This window comes from Pezoporus wallicus, unplaced genomic scaffold, assembly GCF_028554395.1.
Source record: "Pezoporus wallicus isolate ANWC-B61680 ecotype Strahan unplaced genomic scaffold, APGP_CSIRO_Pwel_v1 contig_7853, whole genome shotgun sequence".
NCBI classification, from domain to species: Eukaryota; Metazoa; Chordata; class Aves; order Psittaciformes; family Psittacidae; genus Pezoporus; species Pezoporus wallicus.
Window position 1 is genome coordinate 87,166 of NW_026641765.1, and position 27,210 is coordinate 114,375.

Genomic DNA, 27,210 nt, shown 5'->3' on the forward strand with positions numbered 1-27,210 from the left:
ACTTAATGACTAGCAGGAAGGTTCAGAGGAAATTTTCTCTGCTGTTTTTGAACATTCTTCAATTTTGTAACTGTCTCTGCTCATTTTCTACAGTTCCTCACCTCACTAATATTTTGCAGCAGCTGTGTTAGCATTTCCAAAGTGCAGTGAAATCATCAAACAGTACCAACCAAAAACATAAGGAATAAACCAGCAAAGCCACTCGTTTAGGAAGCAAAGCTTCACAGTTGCATGACAACACCCATACAGTTAAGAATCATCTAGAATTAATTTTCCTCCACCCATTTAGCTAATCCAGCACACTGTATGTGGAATATCACTCCTCAGGGTATGCAATAATGAGCAATAACAAGCAATAACACTTGTTCCCAGATGCCGCAGGCACTTGGGACTTGAACTTTCTGATCCGCAACTCTCCCGAAGCGGGTGGTTACCCACAAAGTTCAAGCATTGTTGTGCTTTTTTGCATCACAGAGCACTTCACTACAATCTGCCAATATTCCCTGCATTAGTACTCTTAAACTGTACTATTAAAAAAAATAAATAAATAAAGAAGAGGGTTCTGGATGACCCTTGTTCAATTAACACAGGCTTTTCCCATCTCTCTGTTTAACACTTTTAACTATTCGTAAAACTCACTCTTGTATTCAACCACACTCCCAGCAGAGAAGCAGCTGATTAGCCAAACACAGGCAGACAAATATGGAAAAAAAAACCCTTAAAGACAGGAAAATCTGAATGTGCAATTTGACAGTTAAAAGTAACACCATACGCAGACTGTCCTTTTGCCCCCACTAATGCCACTGGACAAAAGGTAGAGTACTCCTTCCCACTGCATTACTCTGAAACTGTTGCTACAACCTGACACAAAAGGAAGAAACAAAGAAAAGGGTGACTAAAATTCATGCCAACTTTCTGTTCAACACCTGCCTTTACCTACTTTCAATCACTCACTACTGCTGAATAGTGCTCTTTTCGTTCCCTACAAGATGGGAGAGCAAAGAAAGGGCATAGCTGTCTAAGAAAATATTAGGGTGCTTGGGACAGGCACTGTAGGCATTGCAAGTAAGTACCCTTAAAACAGTCATCGCTTCAATTGTTCTGACTTTTGCATTTGGGCAGCTACTTCCAAATCAGTATAACTGAGAACCCAACTAGCACTAGGAACTGAATACTTACATTGCCAAAGAGCCTTTCAAAAGTTTCTTCCTTACCCTTACACATAACACCAACTAGTGGGACTAAACTCAAATATGAAACAGAAACAGCTCCTTGAGTTGCACAATGCTCTGCCAAATGCCGCAACTGCTAGTCCATCATGAAACACTTTTTTGGATGCATTCCATCTTATGTTCACTCTTCTGCATATTGACTTCTGAATGTTTATTTGGGGGCAGGGAAAGAGCACCCAGGAAGATGATGAATCACATCATCTTCAGTCAGTTTTGTAAAGACAGCCTAGGAGTTCTGCTGGGTGTGCGAAATAACTCCATTGAGCAATAACACTCAGCTCTAAGCAGTCTACAACTGTGTTAGATACATTGCTATAGATAGATAGCATTGACTGACAAGTCAATAGCAAGAGTCTACTCCCAGGCAATTCATACCCTGTCTTGGCCATTGTGTAACATAAGTATCTGTATGTGCCAAGTCCAGACTCACAGAAACAGCAGCGTAGAGAACAAGTTGCTTTATTATTAGTAAAGTAACAATGTTATTTAAATATTTGTTTTTATATAAGCCTAAACAAATATTTTTCTCCTTTGTCAGCAGCTTCTTCATGGAAACTAACAGAAAGGTAGTATCAGTGCCTTCCTTCTGCAAGATACCACCACCCTCACACACTCCACAGGAAAAAGTTCCAAGTACAGGAAAGAAACCTTCCTCTACAGTGTCTCATTATGATATTCTACATGTTAACTCAAATGCATATTCAGTCAACTATGAAGTCTGAAGTTGCAATATTAAACAAAATGAAAGCTAAACTTACCTGACTTTGAGGAACTTCATGGTCAGCTCCCCAGAAAAGTGCCATACCAAGAGAATAAATATGGACCTGTCATGAGGCACAAGACATCAGCTCATTGAACAGGACTGGAAATGCAAAGCAGAGCTTTAAAACAGAACAACTAACAGCATCATTTAGTCCTGCTATTTAAGCTCACCTGTCTTCCAGATTTTTTTTCTCCTTCGCCTACTGCTATGAAATAAATGTACTGCATCTAACCAATGCCTCTGTCTTCTCTGTTCAGTTTTAAGCTTTCATATCACTTTGAAGCCACAAGAACATGTAATCCCTTTTATCAGCCTGGTGTGGGGTACACACTCTATTGCTTTGTCCAAGGGTTCTTAAATTTTAATCTAAACGCAAGGCAGACCTTAGCAGGAATCAAACAGCAGGCTACTACTGTCAAGAGATCCCTAACACTGGGATCAAAGGAAAAAAAGGAATGAACATAAAAGTATCAACATATAAAGCAGTCACCGTAACCTATTATTGATACTTTAAGATACATTAATCATTACATGTATAATTAATGATTAATATCAGCATTAATATATCTTTAACATAAGTAGCCCATGAGGACAGGGAATAAAACCTTTAAATACTGCAGAATTGAGAGCACAAGCACATACTGCCCCTGTAGGTGACTGTGAAAACCATACAGGTAAGCAAGTGCAGAAAAAACACAGTTTTTCTGTACGGTGTAAGTAACATATAGTAGTGATGATTCTTTCTACCAAGTTATTAGTAATATTTGTACTACTTAAATTTGTGCAACTTAAAGCAACAAGCTGATTGGATAATTGCAGAGGTGATGAACAGCAATTACAGGGGCAGCAATAAATTAAAAGCAATTTGCCTAAGTCAACCTCTTTGCAAACTAAAAGCAAAACATCTAACTTAAGTCCCAGAAATATATATTGACAAGATCTGTCCAGACTCTGGTACTTCATATAGAGATTTAAAAAAATTAAGTGTAAATTGAGTATACAAATGTAATGGATGGTCGCAACAGAACTTACAAAATACATAGAATTGTTAAAAATCATACATCTAGGCATAGCTTAAGGTCCTACAAGAGAATTCATCTTTGTACTGAGAAGTCTCTTAGCCTACTCAAGACAACAAAATATATTCTCAAAGACGCAGAAAAAGGATGATGCATAAATATTTTCCATTTTAGACCACTCCGTTTGAAAGACATTATACCATTACTCCACTGTGCCAGGAATTAACCCCAAAACACAAGTATGATGTATTTTCATATATCTGTTGTAAAACAGAAAAATGTTTCCTTTTTATGTATTTGGAAGAGCAGCACAGCTTTGTAACAGGGTAAGGAAGTAATTACTAAATACACTTAGAAGCAACATGTATTAAAGTTGCACTAGTAAATTCAACGTGCTTTATTCATATAAAATTGGAATTCAACATACTTTGAGAAGCACTCCAGTCCTAAACTTCTGCCACTTAAATCTTGTCAGATGGTCTCTATCTAGCATAGCATATGAGTCAGCACAGGACAGAAAGGTTCCCATCAGTATAAGGCAGTAATATACCAGATACTGCTGACACATGGTTACTCACACGTGCAGTCCCGTTGACTGACAAACACTGAAACACAGCTGTATGCTAGACGCAAATATGTAGCCAGCACTGTGTACCTAACAAGGGCTCACCCATCCTTCAACCTCCTCTCCCAGAAAGAAAGCACTGGCCAAAGTCAAGTCTCTCTGTTCCATACAAAGAACAGACACTGTAACTCAAGGGTGCTCAGTTAATACCATCACCCCATTCAACCAGAAACATTATCTTTTAAATACCGAGAATATTGTTCCATATCTGGTTGTGAAAAAAATCCAACACAACAATGAAAAACAACACCCCCCCCCCCCCCCCCAAAAAGTCCCCCAACTCCTCCTGTCCCCCAGAAATGCAAAAAAAGCAATTAAAAAGTCTGTTATCAAAATCAGTAATTCTAATCAAAGAACTGGTCATGGTCCTAAGTTTGTCAGTATTCAAGAAGCATTTGGACAATACTCTTAAATATATTTAATTTTTTGATTTCTCTCTGTGGAGTTTGGAGTTGGACTCGATGATCCTCATGGGTCCCTTTCAACTCAGGATATTCTGTCATTCTATGATTCTAAGCTTCAACATAACGGAAGATGTTTTCAACAACCAAGAAGTGCATCATCCTCAACAAAAATATTACCATACAACCCTGCAAACCAGACCTCTAAACTGAAATGTGCTACCTGTAAACAGCTTTCAAAATAAAAGCATCTCTTCAAAAATTCTAGCTTATTTTTGTATTTTTATATTTTTAATATTTTCCACAGAATATCAATCATCAAACTAATTTCGAAAATGAATCACAGAATGAATGAGATCGGAAAAATCCTTTAAGAACATCAAGTCCAACCTTTACCCCAGGACTGTCAAACCCACCACTAAACAATGTCACTGAAGGCCTTGTCTACACAGCTTAAGAATGCTTCCATCACTACCCTGGGCAGCCTGTTCCAATGCCTGACCACCCATTCGGTTAAGAAATTTTTCATAAGATCCAACCTAAACCTCCCCTAGCACAGCCTGAGGCTGTTTCCTCTTGTCCTATCTCATCTTTCACTATAATTTTGTGTATGGTTTGCTTACTCTATTTCCAATAAGCTTACAGCTACCTCAGACTATTTTATATTCAAATTGACTGTGTGTCTAGGAATCAAAAGGGTATTCATTGACTAGAACTTTTTCTATTACTTGAATACACTGTTACTTTGTGTTAGCAAGTAAAGTCATAACTTCAAAAGACAAAAAGACAAATGGCAACCCTGTCACTGTGTTACAAAGCATCAAGAAACAAGATCTTTTTCTGCCTTCAGCAGCTTTCAGACATCGTCTGATTTCAGAATAATAATCAAAAAAGAAAACAGTGAAAATTTCCAGTAAATGAGTTCAGTGAACTACAGCAAGTTGTGATAGGAAAAAGTTAAAAATTACCCCAGTCAGCATGTGTGAAGCAAGATACAAGAAAGAAGAAGCCAACGTATCAAGACAAATAACCAGTGTACCACCCAACACACAGTTTAATACAAATGTAAAGTGAAACAGTCAAAAAACCTCGATGCGTACATAAGCTGCTTATGAGCCCTACTAACTTTAACTAAGCAAGCCCTAATATGACAAAAGTTTTTGTACAAAGCTATGTTTCAGGTAGCTGCCTACTTCCATACAAGCAAGCAAATAAACCCAAAAGGACTGATATGTTTGAGGCATTTTGCACAGATGTATTACACAGCATAGTTCCCAACCAGGGGACTACAGACCAGTGTTACAGATGCTCTGGTCTTTTTCCTAATGCATTATTAGAGATTATTTTTACATGTACTGGTATATAGCATGGCCATCATGAAAAGTGTTCAATTCTTAATGGTACATTCATAAGAATACAACTGGAGGGTCTCATATGAGAAAATGCAGGATGAGTAATTCTCAGATCCTGTCTTGAGATTATCTTCACTGCACCCAGACATGACTACCACAGTGGGAGAACAGCTGTGTGATTTTCCACAAGGCTTTAAACCAAGAACAAGAATGGTAGTAGCAAGTTTTCTTCAAATGTATTTGTACTATCCCAGGCATGTTTCTCCTTTGTGGTAGCTGGTGCAGTGCTGTGTTTTGACTTCCAGCCTGGGAACAATGTTGGTGAAACCAATGTTTTCGGTTGTTGCTAAGTGATGTTTACCCTGACCAAGGACTTTGTGAGGCTTATGCTCTGCCAGGGAGCAGGGGAAGCTGTGAGGAAGCAGAGACAGGGCGACTGACCCAGGCTAGCCAAGGAGGTATTCCATACCACAGCACGTCATGCCCGGGGTGGGGGGTAACTGGGAGTTACCCGGAAGGACACGGGCTTCCGGGTGGGACTCGTTTCTTGGCCGGTGGTGTCGTATTCTCTTCCCTTGTTATTTTCTCTTATCATTGTTGTCGGTGGTGGTAGCGGTGGTGATTTGTGTTGTACATTGGTTGCTGGACTGTTCTTGTCTCAACCTGTAGGAGTTGCACTCTTTCGATCCTCCTCCCTGTTCCTCTGGGAGCAGGGAAGGGGAGAGCCCTGGTGGGGGGGGCCTCGATTGTTGTCAGCCCGGCACCACTCACTGGGAGTGAGTGAACAAGTTGCCTGACTGGGTTTAAACCATGACAGTTCCTTTTGGCGCCCAACTTGGTGCTCGAACCCACAACCCTGAGATTAAGAGTGTCATGCTCTGCTTAACTCTTGAAATCAGTCGTGGGCAAAACACACTCTGTATGCGTGCTAGCATGGTGATTCCTATCACAATCAGCAAACAACTCTCAACAGCATTAAAAGGCCATTCAAAAACTTCAAAACTCTCAAATGTAAATGGTCTGGGGGGACGACTGGGAGGGTAAAAGGATGTCGCCTTCACAGGTTGAGCACCTGAGAAGGAGAAAAAAGATGTGTAATTGCTAAGCACCTCCATCATATACCTCCCAAAGTATAAAGGTGGTGACCACACTGGGAACATAAGCCAGATCAGTTTCATGATCAATGATTCTATTGTATTACAAATCATTATCATAAAGTACAATGAGACAAAAACCTTAGCCCAAGCCCCACACTTGAAAAACACTAATACAGCAAATACCGGATGGAAGTAAGATACAATATACTGAAACTGTGAGATCAAGAGGAACAACCTTGAGAGCCAATAAATCAGTATTGTGACGAGTGACTATTAATCCAGTCAGATCTGTCGTTATCTCAACTCCTCGTGCCCCGCGTTGGGCGCCAAAAGGAACTGTCATGGTTTAAACCCAGCTACTGCTGAACCCAGGACAACAGGTTAATTCATCTCAAGCCCAAATCCTGAAGCTTCAGCCTAATGCTAAAGCTGAATACCACAAGTTAAAGGGTTTTATTTAGTTTATACATGACTGTATGAGTAATTTGCTTATGTAAAGCCAAAGCTTGTCTCTTTCCACATCCAATTGTTTCCCAAAGAAAACAGCGACACAGTTGCTGCAGTCTAGAGCCCCAATGTTGTCATCAGCTCCCAGCAAGCAAGGTTATACTGTTATCAAGAAATAAAGTCAGACAGCCACTATCAGCGAGGATCAATCAGCGCTGCCTATATGCAGAATGCCAGTATTTGGTCACCGCCTATTGATATGCTCTGTGCTGGAGCTTACAGGCCACTGTGCCCCTCTGAGTATTTCCTGCCTAAAGATTAAGATAAAGAAATATCAGAGCATGGGTTTTAATAGTAACAGTTCTCTGTTTATTTCAAAAAGAAAAAAGTAACATACTGAATTAATGCTGGCACAGAACAAAGAAAGCAGTCAGCTCTAACGAAGGTCACAACGTCAGTTCAAAACCGTTTTCTGGCATTTTAAAGGCCTGTTTTATATATTAACTTCAGAGCTGGCACTAGAGGTAACATTACTGTCTTCAACAGTGTTGTCTCTTGAAAGAGGATAAACAATTCCAACAGTATGACTACAGAGTTTGGCAGCTGCACCCTACACAACTGATCCAGAATTTGCATTGATGTCAATGTTATTTTTATTTCTCTATTAATGTTATTTTTATTTCTCTATTAAAATTTTCAACCAAGGTTGCTAATTGCTTATAGCTTTGTCATAGATAAAATGACAATAAAATGACAATATTTTATTGTATCATTAACTTTGACTATATTGCAGGGCAAAAAGGATGTCTGAAAGGCTTGCAAGTAAGTGAGAGAACAGTGATTTTTGGTAGGTATTTGGTGATACAGTCCTAAAGAAAACTGTCTATATACAAGGTTTAGAAGAAAAAAAGCTTCAAACACAAAAAATTCAACACAAGCCTCCCCCATGTTTCAACAGTCCTTGTGCACACAACAGCAATCAGTGCCAATCCCAGTTTCCTCTGCGGTAAGAGTATGTTGCTGTTCTTCCCAACTGCCAAATGTCATAATTGTTCCCAGATTACAACAGTGGTTGCAGCTAGTTTCCTTCCCTAAGGATTATCGATCCAGAGAAGCCAAAGAGATGGAAATAGGGCTCAGTTTCCTTCTTACTCCCACACATTAAATATCTTTGACAAGGCCAAGGGAATGTTTTTCTGGGGAAAGGATTACCCTTTGCAACAAATTACTGTTAGGAAAACATTTAAGAAGCTAGTGATTTTGACTGGGCATATCAATGACCTGGAGAAGGTCACACATACAAACCTTACCTGCCTCAACCTCTAACCCTGGGGAAGAGTTAAAAAAGCAAGGTGGAAAGGAACTATTTTGCACACAACTGAGGAATACTTAGGTTAATTAAAACAAACCTTTCCTTCTAAGATCAGTGTAGGAACACCCATTTTTTTAAGCCCTGGATTGTGCTTGAGAACTTCCCTTGCTTATCTCTCAGATGCATTTTGTGAAAAATATTTAAAAAAAAATGAAATAAATGGTGTTGCTGTAATTTAAAAAAAAAAAAAGGCAAAGTGTTGCTTATTAACTGATGGTCAGTTATTCTGTGCAGCTGTTGCTCAACTATGGGTGTCAGTAGCACACATGTGACAGGGACCTACACACAGACACTTCTTCTTAAGTGCATATAATTATAACCACTATCCCACTTCTACAGAAAGAGCAGGAGGATCCCTGTTCCTCTCACAAAAGAAATCTAGAATTACACATAAAATCAAGAAACACAGGGAGCCAAAAAGGACAGTTTAAAGCTACTTTGTGAAGGAATCAACAGCAATAGACAGCTCCTGTCTGCCAAGGAAGAGGTACTCTACCTTTTCAACATCTGACAAAGATGATAGAGAATGGTTCTGCAGAACCTCTGGTGCTGTAAATGCTCGCAGGTCTTGTTGGGAGACATTTTCATCTGTAAATGATACACTGCCAGATGGGAGCAACAGGAGAGACCATGGAGAAATGATGAATCCCAGAGCAGTAGGATCAGCTGTATTTGAAAAAAAACAAATGAATTTAAAGCAACATTCTTTGATGTTCTTGCTTGATGTTATTTTATTTGCTCAAAGGCACGTTTAATAACCAGTCTACAGATTATTAATCAAATAGATTCATGCTTCCTTTTCCACTTGTGGTGCTTCATAACCACAGCAACCACCTCAATTTTAATCACACTAAGGAGTAGCAGCACCTCTCTTTATTGACTGTTCTTTGCTATTATCATACCAGCAAGCTGCTGCAATACTATAAGCACTCCTGTCCTCAGGCTGTTTCATTTATGTTACATTTGATATATAAAATGATCACATTTCCTACCATGCATGTCATTAAAGGCTAACTCCATTCTTATTGTAGGAATTAACTGCTTTACTAATATATCACTGCTGAAACAGAAATGATCTGAGAAGACAAAGTTAGTAGAGAAGGAAATTCTTATTAGAGTAGCTAACAGAACTGGACAAAAATGGAGAAGTTCTGGGGCACAGAAGTATTTTTCTGGCCCAAAGAAAAAAAATATTTCAAAAGGGAGGAAGAAAAAAATAATTCTAGGCAGCACTGAAAGCAGGCAAAGAATAAAAGTAAAACCTTACTAAGATTGCCCATTCAAATCCTGTTTATAACACTTGAAAACAGCAAAACTAGCACTGAAATCAGTCAACAAAATGTGACAGAAAATTTCTGACACCACAAATACACAATCTGCCAGCTGCGTTTTTGATGTCTGATAACACTGCTGTCAAGCTTCTGGCTACAGAACCTCCTAAAAAAAATAAAATAAAATAAGGGTAGGAGGGGAGGAAGGAGGAAACACAGGATACATGTGCAGGGGAAAGTCTTAAACCAAAAACCTACCTTGAAAGTAAAAGTTAACTGAGGCAGGAAAAAGAAAGACCATTTCCTTGAGTGAAAATATTTTTTTCTACACCTCAAACAGTAAATCAGCTCAGTTTCACTGAAGGAGGCATAAGCTTTTGTCTACGTAGAAATAGAAATTAACTGTTAATTTTCTACAAGCAAAGAGGCAGTTGGTCTGTTTTCTGCTACATGATATATCAAAGACTTGAAAAAATACACATTTAAAGGATAAGTATTTCTTTTTCCTCTACACAGTAAGCAACAACAGCAGAATAATAATTTCCGCTTTCAGTTCCACCGCTAACAAAATTTTCCACTCTCCTATCAGCTCAAGATGTTCCTACAGTTCTGGTTCCTAGCTTGTTCAATTATCTTGTAATCTAGAATATTTCTAATCTCCTAAGAAATGTATTAAATTACTACTTGCAGGTATCAGATGTAAAAGGATCTACCAAGTAAGTCCTTCAATTTCTCCACTCCCCTTCCTCCAAGAGAAGCTAAGAAATTGCTTTTAAGCTTTCCACATTCTGTGATGCCAAAGCAAAACCATATTAATAATCTGGTAGTACGATTATCCAGAAAAACATTCCCAACTTGCAGATCCTGAAGCTCTGAAAGTTTCCCCTCCTACCAATGTGTGCAAGAGAAGCCATTCAGTAGAGAAACTTATAATTAATTTTTCAGTCTAAGACTAACATACACAATTTTCTGAATGCATCTTGAATTGCTATGCAGAATTTTGCTTTAAAAAGGAAAAGAGACCATGGAGAGCAACAAACATTCTAGAAATGGAAACATCCTACAGACTGTACTCAGGTAGCTATTTCAAGTTGTTTAATCACCTGAGAACCAAAGCAGTTTGTTACAGTTTTTCTAATGGATTTTAATATGTCAGTGTGTTTTCCAGAAAGCCAGTATGACCAGCTTAGGATTCGCAGTACAGTACTGGTTTCCCCCTGCTCTGCTTTTTATAATATACGAGAGAGGCTCAGTTTTCTTGGCTTCTGGAAATGTTTCATTGATCTGCTTTTTTCCTATTGGTTCATAAGAAATTATGGATGGTATCTCTGATCATCTAGGGTAAACCAATTTAAGCGCTCACAAAGAACTCCTGAGCTCCCCATGGAAACCAGAGTTCTTTGTCATACATGTATATATTTAAACACCCCCCCCCCCCCCCCCAAACTACCTAATACATGAAGCCATACCCAGCAGTATCTCTATTATACACGGAAGACAAGCTCTAAGGTGTTTTTTTTCATTGTATTTCAGTAAGTAAAATTGAAAGACATGTCAGATAAACCTGTGGATGTCAATATAAGCTAAACTAAATAAAACATGGCTCAACAAACAAGTCATACAAGTTTCTTTATGCTTCTAGACCTCCACCAGTGTAACTTCAAATACTTCTAATTATTGACTTTATCAAGTTGGTTGGATTTTATTTTTTTATAAATGCACTAGCATCGTATAGATTTGGTCAAGAAAAGAAATTCTAAATTTCATGCTGACATTAATTACCAATCCGTACACTGCAGTACACATTTTCCCTCTTCCCCACAGCAATCCAATCGACTCCTAGCTACAAAAAGATTTAAGTCTGGAATCACTCTCTTTAATGGCCATGACAAAAAATCTGCTTGATACAGCAGTGAAAATAATCAATCACGTCCATGTCCAAGATGATGGTGTCACCAGGAAGTGTAGCAAGACACGTGGCATGAGGCAAATGACATTACCTCTACAGACACCTTCTCTTAGCTTAGCCAATGTCAAAACCAAAGAGTTTAGAAATCTCGTATTATGAAACAGCTATCAAATATGTAAACTTAAAAATAAGATGAGCTGATAAAAACTTCTCCAGCAAGACCTTTAAATGGAACATATGGTGAAAGTAATGAAAATTGACATCAACTGAATTAAATACAATTTTAATTAAGAATGAAAACAGCATTATCAGTTCCTCCCATTCTCAAGAAATTCCATTTTGCGCTATATCGCTAACCCCACTTCCTTAAACAAAACAGAACAACTACTGTTCACTGTTCTGGCAATAAGTTCAGATACCAAACAAAAGAAATGTGAAGATGAAAAGACCGTTCCTATTATATGTGCATAAGAAAATATTACACTATATAGCAAAGGATTTTTAGAAAGACCACCTTAGTTGGCCATCAACTTCCAAAAATAACCCTGTTAGCAACTACTGGATTATTTACTTGTTCTGTGTTTATAGACCATTGCCATAAAAAATTATATATTTTAAATTATATCTGCTTAAAAGCCTCAAATCAAGAAACTTCAAGTAATGTGTTTATCATTATCTTAATGTTTTATACGACAAAGACTTTAAATACATATGAACTTTTCATATTCTGAAACATACTGCAGAAACAATGAGACTGAAACACAGTTTTAAGAACAGTAAAAAACCCACCACATTTACCTGACATCTTACCAATATTAATTTAAACAAACTTTGGAACACACATTTGTCCCCTACAGATATAGAGGCTGAATTTGTTTATCCACATGCAGTATTGCTGTCCACAATTTTCACGATCTGAAGCCATGTACAATGGATGTGTTTAACTGTAAGTTTAGAAAAAGGGCTGATTTTGCCAAGCTCATTTTGTTGACATTTTCTTAGCTTCCTCTTTTAGAAGCTTTTAACTAATACTGCCTACATCACAACTTGGGGAATCTGATGTACTGTTACAAAGGATGAGAATAAAGTAACTCATTCTCCATTTCCTTCCTTAAGGCATGCGTCACAAACAAAAATAACTGTCTCAAAGTTTCTACTATGCAGATTTAACCTAAGAAAAGAAAGTATCAAAGATGCAATACATCAAATAGCCAGGGATCATAAGGAAGCAACAGAAACCAGTCTGCAATCATAATAATCATGTCATCTTCTGTTCAGGCTTTCAGAATTTACAAGACCAGTAAGAGAAATGTATTAGGGGGAAATGACAAAAACAAAAAAAAACACACAACCAACCAAACCAAACCAAAAGAGATTAAAGCACGGGAATTCAGGATATGGCTCCTGGCCAATTTTCTATCCAGCAGGTTTTGAACTGCGCTAGTGCTGCCAGCCTTCCCAGTTAACTCCAGAACTATGCAACTTGGTAACAAAACACTTGTGAGAGTACCGTTTTATCAAGTAGCGCCAAGACAGAGATAATGTGCTCTTACTTAAAGTGAGACAGTGAACTGTTTTTGAATGCAATAAAAACTAAAACAACCGTTAGCTACATCTGCCAAACAAATTAAAGACTTATGAAAAAGTCTTTTACATGATTTAACAGGATACAAGTAGCCAAAGATGAAAAAAAAAGCCCACTATATTATAAGAAACAGTAAGTTCAGGTAGAAATCTAAAATAGATCCATTTTACAATATCGATGGCAGGTAACTTTGAATTCCCAGACTATATAGAATACAATTCAAGATCCTTCACTTTTGTTTTCTCTCTTAAGCCACAGCGATCAGCAAAAAAGATCCTAAGTGATGTACATTTCATTCCATGACACAAAATAAATACCTTAAAAAGAGCAGAGAACAATCCAAATAAAAATAAAATAAAAGCCAAACAACTCACACCAAAAAACCCACAACCAAACAAAATCAGAAAAACCACACCAAGACCCACAAAAGCCTGATCTCTTTCCTCCTCAGCTATCAAAAGATCAAATGCTACCAGAAGGTTAAAAAAAAAAAATAATCGTTCCTCAACAGTTACCGGTAAAGGGAAAAAACTGACTACTTAATAGTTGACAGAAAGGAGTGGCTGGAAAGTGAGGTGGATTCCCTCCCCTCCACCCCCTCCCCCCCATTGTGTTTTCTCTCTTTTCAATTGAAATAGGCTTTCCCCTCTGCATCTCAACTAGGTCTACAACTACTCAAGACCCAGCAATAATGCCCATCAACACATTTCACATTCTGCCTTCCTTTGCTAAGCAGATATAATGCTATGACTGTCAACAAGATATTCAGGTCCCCCCCAAAACACAATTGTCCTTCACATCCACTTTCAGATGTTAATACTTTTTTTTACATAAATAATTCCTCATATACAAATTTGCAAGACAGTCAATTTGTAAAGTGTCTCTTTCTTTGCTCAACCTACTTTTTTATTAACAGACTTTTTTCCTCTTCTCTCCCCCCCCCCCCCCCCCCCCCCCCGACACACCTTGAAACATAAGGTCCAGTTATTTACAGAATCCACAGTACATGCTCTAGTATTAGGAGTGGCCTAAGCAACAAATGAAGTCTTAATCACTCTCTGTTTTGATAAACCTTTTCCAGTTAAACCTACCAAATGAGAGGGAAGCCTGGCTTGTAATTTGCAGCAACAGAGAGCACACTTACATGCTTCTTAAATGCCCATATTTGAGATACTTAACTTCAAAGACCTGTTCATTTGACCTCATGGAGTACTGAATACATGATGCAGCATGTCTAAAACAGCTGATACACCCTCTCAACAACAAAATAGTTATTGCAGATAATTAAACAGATGTAAGAGAAGGGCAGGTCTGGTATCGGCCTTTTCAAATCTCCAGATTAATCTCAACATCACTAGTCCAATTGATGTCAGATCTGCAACCGCGTGCTAGATTGTCTTTCTCCACCATTTAACAGCTTGCAATATGCTGACAAGACAGCTACCAGAGTTGATCTTCTAAATCAGTGATAAGCAACTGGGCATTTCAAGCTAATCTTTCACTGCTTGTAACAACTGGAATCAGTTTATAAAGTGTTTTTGAAGAATTCAACACCTGTTAGAACTGCAAATACAAATAGGCATAAAATTATGCCCATTTCTGCACCAGTCACTGAATTAATTAGACATGGTGTGGTATGTGATTAACCATGTAAGACATGGATTTTCATTACGTCCTTCGTTTACTCACTGATGGATAAGAAAATATACTCACTAAAACACATGCAGTATTTTATAAATAAATAAGTCATTAAATCTGGAACAGAAGGTTGGTTTGGGGCATTGTTGCCTGTTCTCCTGAAACTAGTTTAAGTACCAAATTAATTGAAGAATATGTTCTCAGTTGACAGGAGTACTAGCAAGGATATTCAACTTTGAATAGACTGGCAAAACTTTTCCATTATTAAAATAAATAAATAAATGGTTACTTGGGCTCTATTTCCTTTAAGTGTTTGTGGTTGTGTGGCTGGTGCAGGGAGACTGGCAACAGACAGCAATTCAAGAGTTGATAGTTTCTACGTCCTTTTTATCCCCCCCATTTCAAAACAGCTGGACAACAGACTGTTGAACAGTATGCCTTATTTTATTTTTTTTAAAGAAATTTAATATAGAAAACACTCAAAACTTAGATTTTGTTACAGAACAACATGTTCACGGACTCCAGAGCAAGAAGAGCATCTATAAGACTAGTCAAAGCCAAATACACTATGGACTTGCAGGAGCTAAAAGCTTGCGTCTTTGATCTCTGCCAAGGAGCAATTGGTCAGTTCTGAAAAATTTTGGAAACTTGCCCTCTGGCACAAAATAGTTCTTCCATGATGTATGCTAGGTCTGAAATTTGACCAAAGAAAACAGATTCCTCTAGGACACCTGTTCGTTATAAGTCCTCCACAAATAAAGAACAAAATTGAGTCAGACAAACCTACAGGAACCTCTGCATTCCCTGTTCCTGCATCTCTGCAATGCATCTTTACAAGCCAGCACAGAAACTGATATTCAAGATGACCAAAAAAGTTTCTATATTGTTTCCTTTGCAAAGCCAAATCTTCATTAAAGACTATCTGGTTATCCTAATCTTGATGGGAGAAATTATATTGCCATTGTCAGCCTTAGCTATATAGTAAACCTCTTTCATTTGGTGTCTCTTGAAGTGCATTTTACCACCAGGCTACATCCCAGGTTAATTAATAGCATGAAACTAAAAATAGTTTGCTGAAATAACAGAAAAACAACCAATAAAACAGCTTCACCTCCAACAAGAAACAGATTCTTCTGGCACTGATTTTATATGAATTTGTATTTTGGTCTTCACTGATAGGAAGACAAGACCAGAAGCTTCTGCCACCTTAGCCAGTCTTCACTGACAAACACATTAAAAGCACATACCAGAAGCCCTAGGGCAGATTTCCAGTTTGTGCTCTCATCTTTCAGTACTTGTCCCTCTGAAGGAAGTCTGTGTTCTCATTATCAACACCTGCATGCAGCTTTCAGAGTCATTACGGTAACTCTTTTCTGCACTGCTCTCATGTCAAGAAAGGGTCAGCTCTTATTTTCAGTGAAGACTTCATTCTCAAAAAGAATTTAGACCTAGGACAATGTCTTAAGTGGTTTCGCTCTATATACTTGTGATCTTTCAGGTAGATTTCAAAATGGAGCTTAATGTGTTGATTCTTGTAAAGCGTACAAGAGTAAAGCTCTAATCATTCAAGATCTCTCTTTAGTCAAGGTCTCACTTGGTCTCAACAACCTGTCCTCTTTCAGAAAAAACAAACAAAAATCATTCCTCTGATTCTCTCTCCGATGAGAAAGAGAGAGGAAATTAAGGTACCAGCTTTCCCTTTCTTGCAATACAAGAAACAGGGGGATGGGGCAGTTAGTCAAATTGCAACAATAAACTCAGCATTCCTAATAATTCCAAATAACTCAGCTTCCTAATAAGGAACACTCCTCACATGCATGGGCTGGGAGGTTGCTGGTAAAGGGGAAAAAGAAAATTTGTCTGTGATATCAAAACTACCCATAATTTGCCTGCCAAAAAAATATTTCAGAGAACTTGACATAATTTCCTATTTATAATGCTAAGGCAAGTTTGATCAGAAATTAAACGCTTTGTGACAGCTTCTGCTCACATCTCCCTTTGGAATCCCTTTGGAATCTTTATGAAGTATCCAACAGAGAACACTTTCAGAGGGTGCAAAGGTACAAGACAGATGAAAATGTTTCCAGTTCTGTATATATGAGTCTTTAAAAATGCTTACCTTTTCTGAATAGTTCTTGAAGGCTCTCTGCACTTTGATTCAAAATTGCCCATACTTCCTCCTCTTGCAATGGCCCTCCCCGAACCTCCAGAGCCTCTGCCAGTGATACATGCATGTTACCTAGGAAATGAGACAGACTGATTTAAGTTATTTTGCCCTTGCATGCAGTATTCAACTAGTAATAACCCATGTTCAACTTTCAGTCACAAAATAAATCTCTAACATTAAAAGAAACCATCAAATATAAATACTACAAAACAGTCACCGTGGCAAGAACTTTGAGCATCTGCTACTATGAAGAAGAAAAACTTAGGTTAAAACAACAATGATCCATATTAATACTGTGGAGTACTAAGGAATCAACTCAACAAGGTTGCATGCTATGGGCAAGAGTTTGCTCTGTTTAAAAAAAAAAAAAAAATCCCAGAATGATTAGTAGTTACAGGTTATTAACATAAATCAGCTATTAACATTATTTTGACAGGCTTAAGTCAAGCTGCTGTTAGGAAAGGAAGCTGCTCTTCCAATATATCTTCAAGGGGCTGTTTATACTGTCTTACAACTAAACAGGCAAGCAAGCAAGCTAGCTGTGGAACTGATAGTTATCTCCTTTGTTCAGTTTCTTCATACATTTACAAAAGCTAAGTAAAACAGTTAGCTCCACTCTACATATTGCACCACCAGAAAACAAATAAAGATTTCTTTCTTGAGCTAAAAGAGGTCAGGCCTTAGTATTTTTTCAACAACTTAAAGCATTTTCACCATACCACAATATGACATTCAATTGCCCAAAACCATTTTGAAAACCGAAGAAAGCATCCCTAAATATTCTGAGAAAGTCAAAGCTTCATCATTTCGGTAAGCTCAGGATCCAATGCATCATGTGTCTGCTTAATTACTCCAGCTGTCTATACACACTAAATGTTCTGAGACTTAGCACTTGCACTAATTTATATTTCTGACTTAGATGCAGCTGCAATTGCTTCTCTCTCTGCTTCTCTCTAAAGCCCAAAGAATAAAATCTTGAGACAGTGAGCTGCAGCAAGAGTCCAAGGTATACTGTCAATCATCAGTGACAAGTTTGTTAGGTCTAAAAGGCCCCAAAATTGTTGCTGAAAATGAAAACCACAGTTCCACAAGCAATGTATATTGGCCCGAGATCAGTAACTGATACCAACAGCTTTAGTTGACCCAACAGTACAGAGGAACCAACAGAGTACCAACAGAGAGGAAGTTCCTCCCGCTTCCTCTCAATCAGCTATCTGGAGCCTCCCTATCAGCATAGAAACCTGGCTCAGATGTCACTGTCACTCATGGCTATTAATCTAACAATCTGCAAGCAGGAAAGGCTGACTAGTTGTATTTCATTTCCAAACTGTCTAGGTAGTTTCATGCCTTCCATGTTTTTTTACTTTCAGATAACCAGGCTCATACAATGGCAATATAAAAGGCTGAATATTCTGCAACTTCTAGCTGAAAACATGGGCTTTGAAGATATTTGTTGAAGTACTACCCAGAGCCTTTTCAGCTGGAATTCTGTACTACACTGTAAAAAATTACATACTATTGGCTGCATTGCAGACCACTTATTTTTCCTTACTTAACAGCTTAACAATTTTTGCTATTCAATTATTCAGCATATTTACTAGGCCAGATACATTTTCAACAATTAATGTTCAAAAGTCAAAAGATAATGGAAGTAAAAACAGATCCACACCACATTCAAAAGAAAGATGAAATCTGAATTCCCCAAAGACAAAAATACACCATTCAAAATAGAAAGCTAGGGACTTGCTACAGACTTGTAATAAATGGATGAAAAGCCAGAGATAAACATTTTTTCTAGTCAGTATGAGATTCACATACACCTGGCAAAGTGTCTGGTCTATAATCCATACCAGGGAATTTTCTGGTTTCCTTGTACTGTGTCAAATTTCAGTATGTACACCTAGAATCAAACTGTATTATTCAGATTAAGAGATTTCATCTTCTCCTAGGGACTAAAAATGTATGATCTGAAAATGAAAACTTTCTGTATGAAACATTCTAAAGAAAGTATGCTGAACACACCACCACCACTTCCGAAAATCTCCGCCCCCAGAATCCTTCTCTGCCGCTCCCCTTTTTTCCATCCTGCAGAATCATGATTCTTTTTAACTATGATTAATAGCATGGACTGTTCTGTAGCAGATATAAGCTGATTCCCTATGTAACATCACTCCAAAGACCATAAGCATGTCTGCTCAAACTCCCAAACATGCTACATAAACAGTAAAAGAATTCTACAGAAAACACACTTCTTGATCGCGGTAACAAGTGCATGCATATCTACCCAGCCATGCAGACATCAGCTGTAGCAGTGTAAGCAGTAAGATCTGCTTGAATATCACAGATAGCAGTAGCTTGACAAATAAAACCAAGTATCACAACACACCAAACTCAAAACATTTCACATTAATTTTGGAATCACAGAAGCAAATATGTTGGAAAAGACGTTCAAGATCATCAAGTCCACCTGTTGCCCCAGGATGGCCAAGTCCACCACTAAGTCACTAAGGGCCTTTACACAGTTTTTGAACACTTCCAGGGACGGTGATTCCACCACTGCCCTGGGCAGCCTGTTCCAATGCCTGACCACCCTTTTGGTGAAGCAGCTTTTTCTAATATCCAGTCTAAACCTTCCCTGGTACAGCTTGAGGCCATTTCCTCTAGTCCCATCTGTTGTTACTTGGGAGAAGAGACCAGCCACCTCCTCTCTACATCCTCCTTTCAGGTAGTTGTAGAGAGTGATAAGGTCCCTTCTGAGCCTCCTCTTCTCCAGACTAAACAACCCCAGTTGCTCCTCATCAGACTTGTGCTCCAGGCCCTTCACCAGCTTTGTTGCCCTTTTCTGGTCCATGAGAAGAATACAACAACACATCAATGATTACAAACACAGCCACATGAAAAAAGGCACAAGTTGGGATTGGAGTAGGATTCTAGTTGTAGCCTACCTGTTTTGGTAACTTTTTGGCAACTTTGTTTTGGTAACTATTGCTTTTCCTCCTCAAAACTATCTTCAAGCTGCAGTGCTTGACTGTCACACAGCAAAGAGCAGACCAACAGGTCTGAAGATTAAAGAAGCTTCCATGAAATGGATCTCTGCAATTGAGGAACTGATTGAAGCAAGTTGTAGTGAAGTGTTTTTGGGAAAATGCATGGCCAGAGTTATCCATCTGTACTATCTGTTAGCAGCCAAGTAGCATTAATTTAACATGATGAAGCTGACAGTGAAAGTGCCGAGCTAAAAACATACTTCTTCCCCACCAGTTTGTTTGCAATGGATGTTTTTCGCATGGAGAAAGGAGAAATTTGTAGGAATGATAATATTTACAATGCACAATTCTTCTGGATTTGCTGTCTCAAATTCTCAGAACCTTCAATAAAGTGTCCGGTCCTTAATACAGAAGCTGAAGTGCTAAGTGATCAAGATGTACAACAGATCTGGTGATGCCTAATGCCTGAAGTTCCGTAAATTGCAACATAATGACAGTACAAAGTAACTTATGTAAGAGAAAAACAAAGTTTTTGTAGAATACTGTATCAAAACCATATGGACTGTCTACCTTCACATCTTAGCCCTCTAATTGCAGCTATGTTCATGGCTATATAACATTGTGTAATGCTCATTTTCCAATTAAATTATAGAATCATAGAATCACAGAATAGTTAGGGTTGGAAAGGGCCTTAAGATCATCAAGTTCCAACCCCCCTGCCATGGGCAGGGACATCTCACACTAAACCATGTCACTAAACCATGTCAACCTGGCTTTGAACACTGCCAGGGATGGAGCATTCACAGCTTCCTTGGGCAACGTGTTCCACTGCCTCACCACCCTTACAGTAAAGAACTTCTTCCTTATATCTAATCTAAACTTCCCCTGTTTAAGTTTTAACCCGTTACCCCTTGTCCTATCACTACAGCCCCTAATGATGAGTCCTTCCCCAGCATCCTTATAGGCCCCCTTCAGATACTGGAAGGCTGCTATGAGGTCTCCAAGCAGCCTTCTCGTCTCCAGGCTGAACAGCCCCAACTTTCTCAGCCTATCGCCATTTCACGAAGCCCCATCCTTGAAAGCGTTTAAGGCCAGGCTGGATGGGGCTTTGAGCTACCTTATCTAGTGGAAGGTGTTCCTGCCCATGGCAGGGGGTTGGAACAAGATGATCTTTAAGGTCCCTTCCAACCCAAACCATTCCGTGATTCTATAATTTAAAAAGTGCATGTAAACTCCTATTTCTAAGAACTCAGAGAAAGGAAGCTAGGTGATAGCAATAGGGGACAGCAGACTAAGAACAGCAACCTCTTAAAATGCAGGAAAGAAAAGACGGAATAAAGATGAGCTCTCTCTGTTAAGGGTAAACTTTGAGCTCATTTCAGTTGAGCAAAGTGGGGCTAATCCAAGGAGAAAGTGTGAGTGGATCTCAGGAAAGTTGAATAGTATTGGCCTGAAATGACAGCACACAAAGCTGTAAGTAAAGACTTTTCTCTTATACTAACAGTACCAACCAGTCTGATTCAGATTTCCAAAGATGTTCCTGGCAGTTCCTGTGGTTTTCAGTATATCAAGTTGACTGGCAAAGTGTTATCAGCTGACTGGCTCACTAGTGTCATTGGCAGAGTTCTCACAGGAGTCTTCAGTTCCTGTCAGGCCACTTTCTTGCAATGAGTCCTCTCCCTGTCTCCTCTTCATTTAAGATAGGCATGATCTACTGTGCTTGCATCCTATGCCCTGCTCCTTTCACTCCTTGAAGTAAAGAAAGGGCAGATAGAAGAACATGGAAAAATGCACCTACAGATGAGTTCATTTCCTTTATCCTTCGGAAAACATCATGGTGGCATCTTACTATGAAGCCACATGGACACTTAGTTGAAGATGGGATTGCGAGGCTTACACAACTAAGCACATCCTGATTCTACACCTTGCTTTACAAGGTGAGAAGTCCAGGTGCAGTCATGATCAGGAAGCATGACAAAGGGCTAGGTGGTATAAACTCAGCATGAACTGTGAAGGTGTGGATTCCCCATACATACACCCAAAACCCACCCACAATCATAGCCACAGAACATCCAAAAAGGGACATTCACACGGCAGAGAACACAGCACGATGCAGGAATACAGTAGACAAAACAGTTAACACTGGAGAAGCATATAGAATCATAGAATTCCAGGTTACATGAACATTACTTTCAAGTTGCTTGTACTGGGACAGAATTTATTTCCAAAGGAAAGGATTTACATCATGTGGAGGCAGCTTTTTTTCGCTGGAGGACAAGAGAGTAAATTCAGGTGTAAATCATTTGTATCAACAAGCCCTGAGTGCAATTTCTCACCCTCCACGCCATTCATCCCTAAGCCATGCAGGCAGCACAGTTCTAAGAAAGAATGCTGCTTAAGCCAAAGGCCTCTCCCCTATCTCAAACACTTCCTTTAAAAAGGCTGTTTACCTCATGAGGACCAACTGCCAGCTCCTCCCTCTAAGGCAGACAGCTTATACACTCCCTGGTGAGTGGGATGGGTAGTTCTGTCTCTTGCCTGTAAAGCAAGCTTACTAACCTCCTTGCCCCTATGCTCTACAGCCCCAACAACCTGTGTTAAAAGCACACCATCTATGGAACATCCAGGCAGCACCAACATGGCGCATGAGGTGCTGACATTTTTCTGAGCCTGACATTTTCTCAGTTTGAGGTAAGAGGGAAAACAGGAGCAGCACCTCACACCAAGTAATACTGTCAAAAAGACTACTTACAAAGTATTACTTCCTCCACCACCCCCAAATAAATTGCAGTTTTCAAAACACCTCGCTCAAAATTCTGTTTTTGCTCAACCACCAACTTTTTCCCTTATGCATTTTAAATTTGAAATTTAAGTTCTCCAACAGCAACCAAAAATTAGGAAAATTTTAATGGCTTATTCTTTCCAGATTGTATTGAATTTTTACCAGCTACTGAATTAAGAATAATATTGCTATTATTGTGTTTAATAAAGACTATAATGTCAGTAATTTTGTCAAGTTCCTAAAAACAGCCTGAAAGTCAAAAGCTAAACTGCTTCAACTTAACTGCTGCTTCACAGCTTTGTGTTTTGGTTTTAGTAATACATATCCCTTGCTTTTTAACTTGCCTTCTGCATCAGCATTTTTCCCTCTCATAACTTCAGAACCAAAAGTTTAAGTCAAAAGCTCTGCTTTAAAAACGTCAGCTAAGATGCCTGCAGTACCTCATACTTATTTGATATCAGAATACATTTCCAAGAAACATGTAGAAGAGCTGCTTTAGTCACACAGTCTATATGCATCCAAAATATTTTCTGCAATGAAAAAAAGCACTTTATTTCATTCATATACAACACTGCTAAATGAGTTCATCTGTCCCAAACAGGAGCATTATTGCCCCTTTGCTCCACAGGTATACTTAGGCAAAAGGTGGTTATTTCCAAGGAGCACTTTCCTCCCAGCAGATAAGCAAAGAGCTCTTCCTCAGCCTCTCCTCTCTAAAAAGACAATTCTGTCCAAAAGAACCTCTTAAAAATCACCTTTCTGAAGCCATGATTAGCTCCTTATTTTTTTTTTTTTTCGAAAGCGTGAAGTGCTTTCTAAAAGCACTCAATGTTCATGAAACCCAGTGAAACCAAACTGGAGCTATACCTGAAGAGTTTTGAAAGTCTGGCCTCTCCCATTGTAGAGCCTAAGTATCTGCAGTCATTACCATGCCCTGTAATTTCAGAAAGCTGGCATCTCTCCTATTTATTTACATTGACCCACATCTTACACCCCTGAAGAAGACCTGGCATGCATCTATCAATTAGTTTATCCTCAATAATACTGTTGCTGAAACTGCTTAAGTGCAGAACCCTGGAGCCAAGTTAGAAAGCTTGTGCTTCAGTAGTCTTTGAAACCTGATTTTCAAATATGCACATACTTGGATGTGTGCACATAAAATGTGGTTTCCTATAGCTGCAGGTCCAATTTGCATAGACTACTCAGAAAACAAGGAATTATTTAAAAATATTCAAGTCAAGCACACAATCAAGGGAAATATACAAGCTAATCAAGTCCACTATAAGTAATATTTATTTTTTTTTTAGAATCCTGCTCTAAAGTTAATTACTGCACATTATTCTCATTTGTTGTCTTGAAGGATAAGAAAACAAACCTTTGTGCCATGACCACTTTTTTCCACTTCTCCTATAGATACGAAGAGGGGATAAAAAGCCCCACAAGATGTAAATCCCATCTCCCTCCTCTAAATAGCTGCCAGAAGTTGTGTGAATCTAAGCTTCTGCAAAAACACATACTTCTGTGGCACTTTTCGCTCAATCATCCACCTGATAAGTACTATTCCTTCATTTTGGAGAGGTCAGCAGAGAATAGTATTACCACCCAAGAACTTCACCACATTGCGGAAGAGATTAGCTTCTTCCACTCCTATTTTTCCTTCCATGTTCTCTTTTTGTCTTCTGCAGGCAGACAGGATGAAATGTCAGCAGTCTCATGCTTCTGGACTTATCTTCCAACTATAACAAGAGAATTTCTTTAAATTTGCATCTCCTCTTCAAACTGGGAGCTTGCTGCTTGAGCTCAAGCCTCCTAAGTAAAGAAAAAGAAAGTAGCTCAAATCTGTGACAAAACACAAAGAACACAAGGGCACTCCCAGAAGTATATGGCACTGTTGGCCTTTTATTTGAGCATAGTGATGCTCTCACACCCACTGTAACAGATGAGATATTAGCATTTCTCCTTCCAAAGCCCTAAATCAGTGTTGTATTCCCATGTCTGAAAGACAGAAGAATGTGACACTGAGAGTCTTGGCTCTCATCTCCAGGGCAACCAATATTTATTTTACTTGAGAAATGCTTTCTTTCCTTCCTGGAAGGTGGAAAGAAATCAGCTTTTAGCATTGGACTGAACTTACAATGGAAGACAAGCAAGGGTTATTGCTGACTCCTTCCCTTGCTCTTCTGTCTCTCTATCACCAGAACCAGATAAACTTGTTTATCTGAGGCTTCGTGCAAGGCAAACTAGTAAATCCAGTCCAAAATGTATATAATAATAACGAAAGTCATGTTTTCTAGGCAACTTTTATACACCAGGGTAGCTGATGTTTCACATCTGATGTTAAAATTTTATTCAGAAGAATATATAATTATCACTACAAAGTATGCTTAATCCACATAAATCAGGGCATGACTCTTGTATCCCTCTCAGTTTAATTGCCAGTGTAACATCCTTGGGCAACTCCCTTATTTTGCTGCTGATCTGCTCCACCTTGGAGAGGTACCTCTCCTCGGTGCATTTCTCACACTTGCAACATTCATTTTAATTGCTAAGTAGCAAGAGAGGACCTGTGACTAAGACAAGCTTTATAAATGGAGAAGCAGAAATTTCAGGATTGCAAACCAGCTTGGCAACAAAAATGCTTTTCAAATAGCAGATCAACCAATAGTACCCTTATTCACATATAGCAGATGAAATTCTTCTAGACATGAAATAATCACAAGCAAAATACATATTGACAACATAACTTCATGATGTAGTGATGCACTGTCTATCATACAGCTTCACTTAATGACAGACAAATTTCAGACTCTGCAGCAGTCTTAATAAAGATGCCTTCCTCAGCATCCTTCCATCCTGCGTTTTTTCAGTGCCCAGTGACAGCAGTGCTCTTCATGAAGTACACAAGGGCACACAACTGTTGCTAGGTCTATGTGGGTAACATGCATTGTTACCACAGCAGGGACACACTACCCCGAGAGAACTTAAGACTGGCACCTCCAGCTTTAGTCCAGCAGTTACTCCATTGTTGCAAATGAACTACGCATTCCTCACATACTATGAAAAGGTCATGACTGAAGTCTGGCCTCATTCACTTGCAGCTTTTAGCAGAGCTGAAGAGGGAATGAAAGCTGTGGTCAGAGGAGGAGAAACAGTAGCACGCACACGATTTAAATACCACAGAGTCACTAGGAAGCATTATCCTGTCAATAAGTACTACTTCCCACCATCTGCAACATTTCAAAGGTATCTGCAAGTAAGACAATCAGGCTCTGATAAGCAACACAAGTAGTGGTAATTGTATAGAGTAACTGCTTTTTCATATCACACAAAGACAATTTTCTTCATAACAACCCCAGTGTTTGAGAACAATAATGCTCAAATGTTTAACACCAAGATATAAATTGCCACAGACTAGAAACTCACTGACTCTACAAGTAAGTTTCACTGATTTAACAGGAAAAAATTAAGCCAGCATTCCTCAACAGATAACTTCGCTAATGGATAAATTTACTCTAGAGTGGGTTTTTAAAAACTTAGCTTAAGGTCTCTCCTGTGGTAATGAAGTCATTTGAATTTTACTGTATTAGATATATTCTCCAGTACTGAAGGGTTCAGATGCTGATAGATTATAAATCCTTACACTCAGAGTAACAGAGGATGGTACCTTGCTTTAAAAATGTCTCTTCTCAGCATGACAGCCCCTTGCAGAAACATAATAACCAGTGTAAATGAAGGCAGCACAACTAGATCAGCAAAAAACTAAGCATGATACGCCAACAGAGTTAAGAGTCCTCAAATTTCTTAGATATGCCATTAGAAAGTGAACTACAGGAAGCTTTACAGCATTTTTTTCTTCCTGTTTCTTCTCTCCCCCTTCCCCCCTCCATCAGAAAATTGCTGACTTGCAAATAAGTGCAGAAACATCATGATGTTAACATGCTAAAATATTGGGAAAGATATTTCTAATATCCACCAACCTTATTAATCAAGAAGAGTGTTTAGGACTGTAGTGTATTTGTAAATCCCTGTTAAAGTCAACATACTCTCAATAAGTATACAGCCTGACCCCATCAAATATTATTTCAAACCCAGATTTTAACCCTATATATGTATATATAACCCAAACCTTCAACAAATGGCTTTTGCTGTTGTTATGATGGGTGACCTGTGGAGTTCACTTTGTTAGATTTCTTCTGCCTGTGGGAGAAGGGTGGGACGGATACGAGAAAAAAAATCCTTGCCAGCCTCATGTGTTTGACTAACAGACATTTTGGAAAAAGAAATTGGAAGAGATCCTTCACTGTGGCATCAGAATAGTTTCTCCACAGCTAGAACAACCTAATGTATGGTACTCATGAGAGAAAAGTACCAGTTTCAGAAACAATTCTGTTGTGGTTTTTTACTTTGAAAGCAGCACCCTTGCATACTCATGACAAGAAAGCAATTTGCTAGCAGGAAGTGTAACTTGTGTACTCCATAAAATTCTAGTATCCAGAGGACAATTCATACTAACAGCTACTTCATATGTACTGCCTGGTAAGGAAACAATATCTGACAACAGAA

General features: G+C 38.7%; 1 protein-coding gene across 1 annotated transcript in view; it reads right to left on the reverse strand.

Moving 5' to 3' along the window:
• Positions 1–27,210, reverse strand: part of PTPN13 (protein tyrosine phosphatase non-receptor type 13) — a 121,932-nt gene that overhangs the window by 76,748 nt on the left and 17,974 nt on the right. Inside the window, exons 2-4 of the mRNA XM_057425311.1 lie at positions 16,831–16,950; positions 8,805–8,974; positions 1,991–2,056 (exon numbers count right to left, since the gene is read on the reverse strand). Coding sequence (XP_057281294.1) covers positions 1,991–2,056; positions 8,805–8,974; positions 16,831–16,945 — 351 coding nt within the window. The 5' untranslated portion in view covers positions 16,946–16,950. The remainder of the gene's footprint in view (positions 1–1,990; positions 2,057–8,804; positions 8,975–16,830; positions 16,951–27,210) is intronic.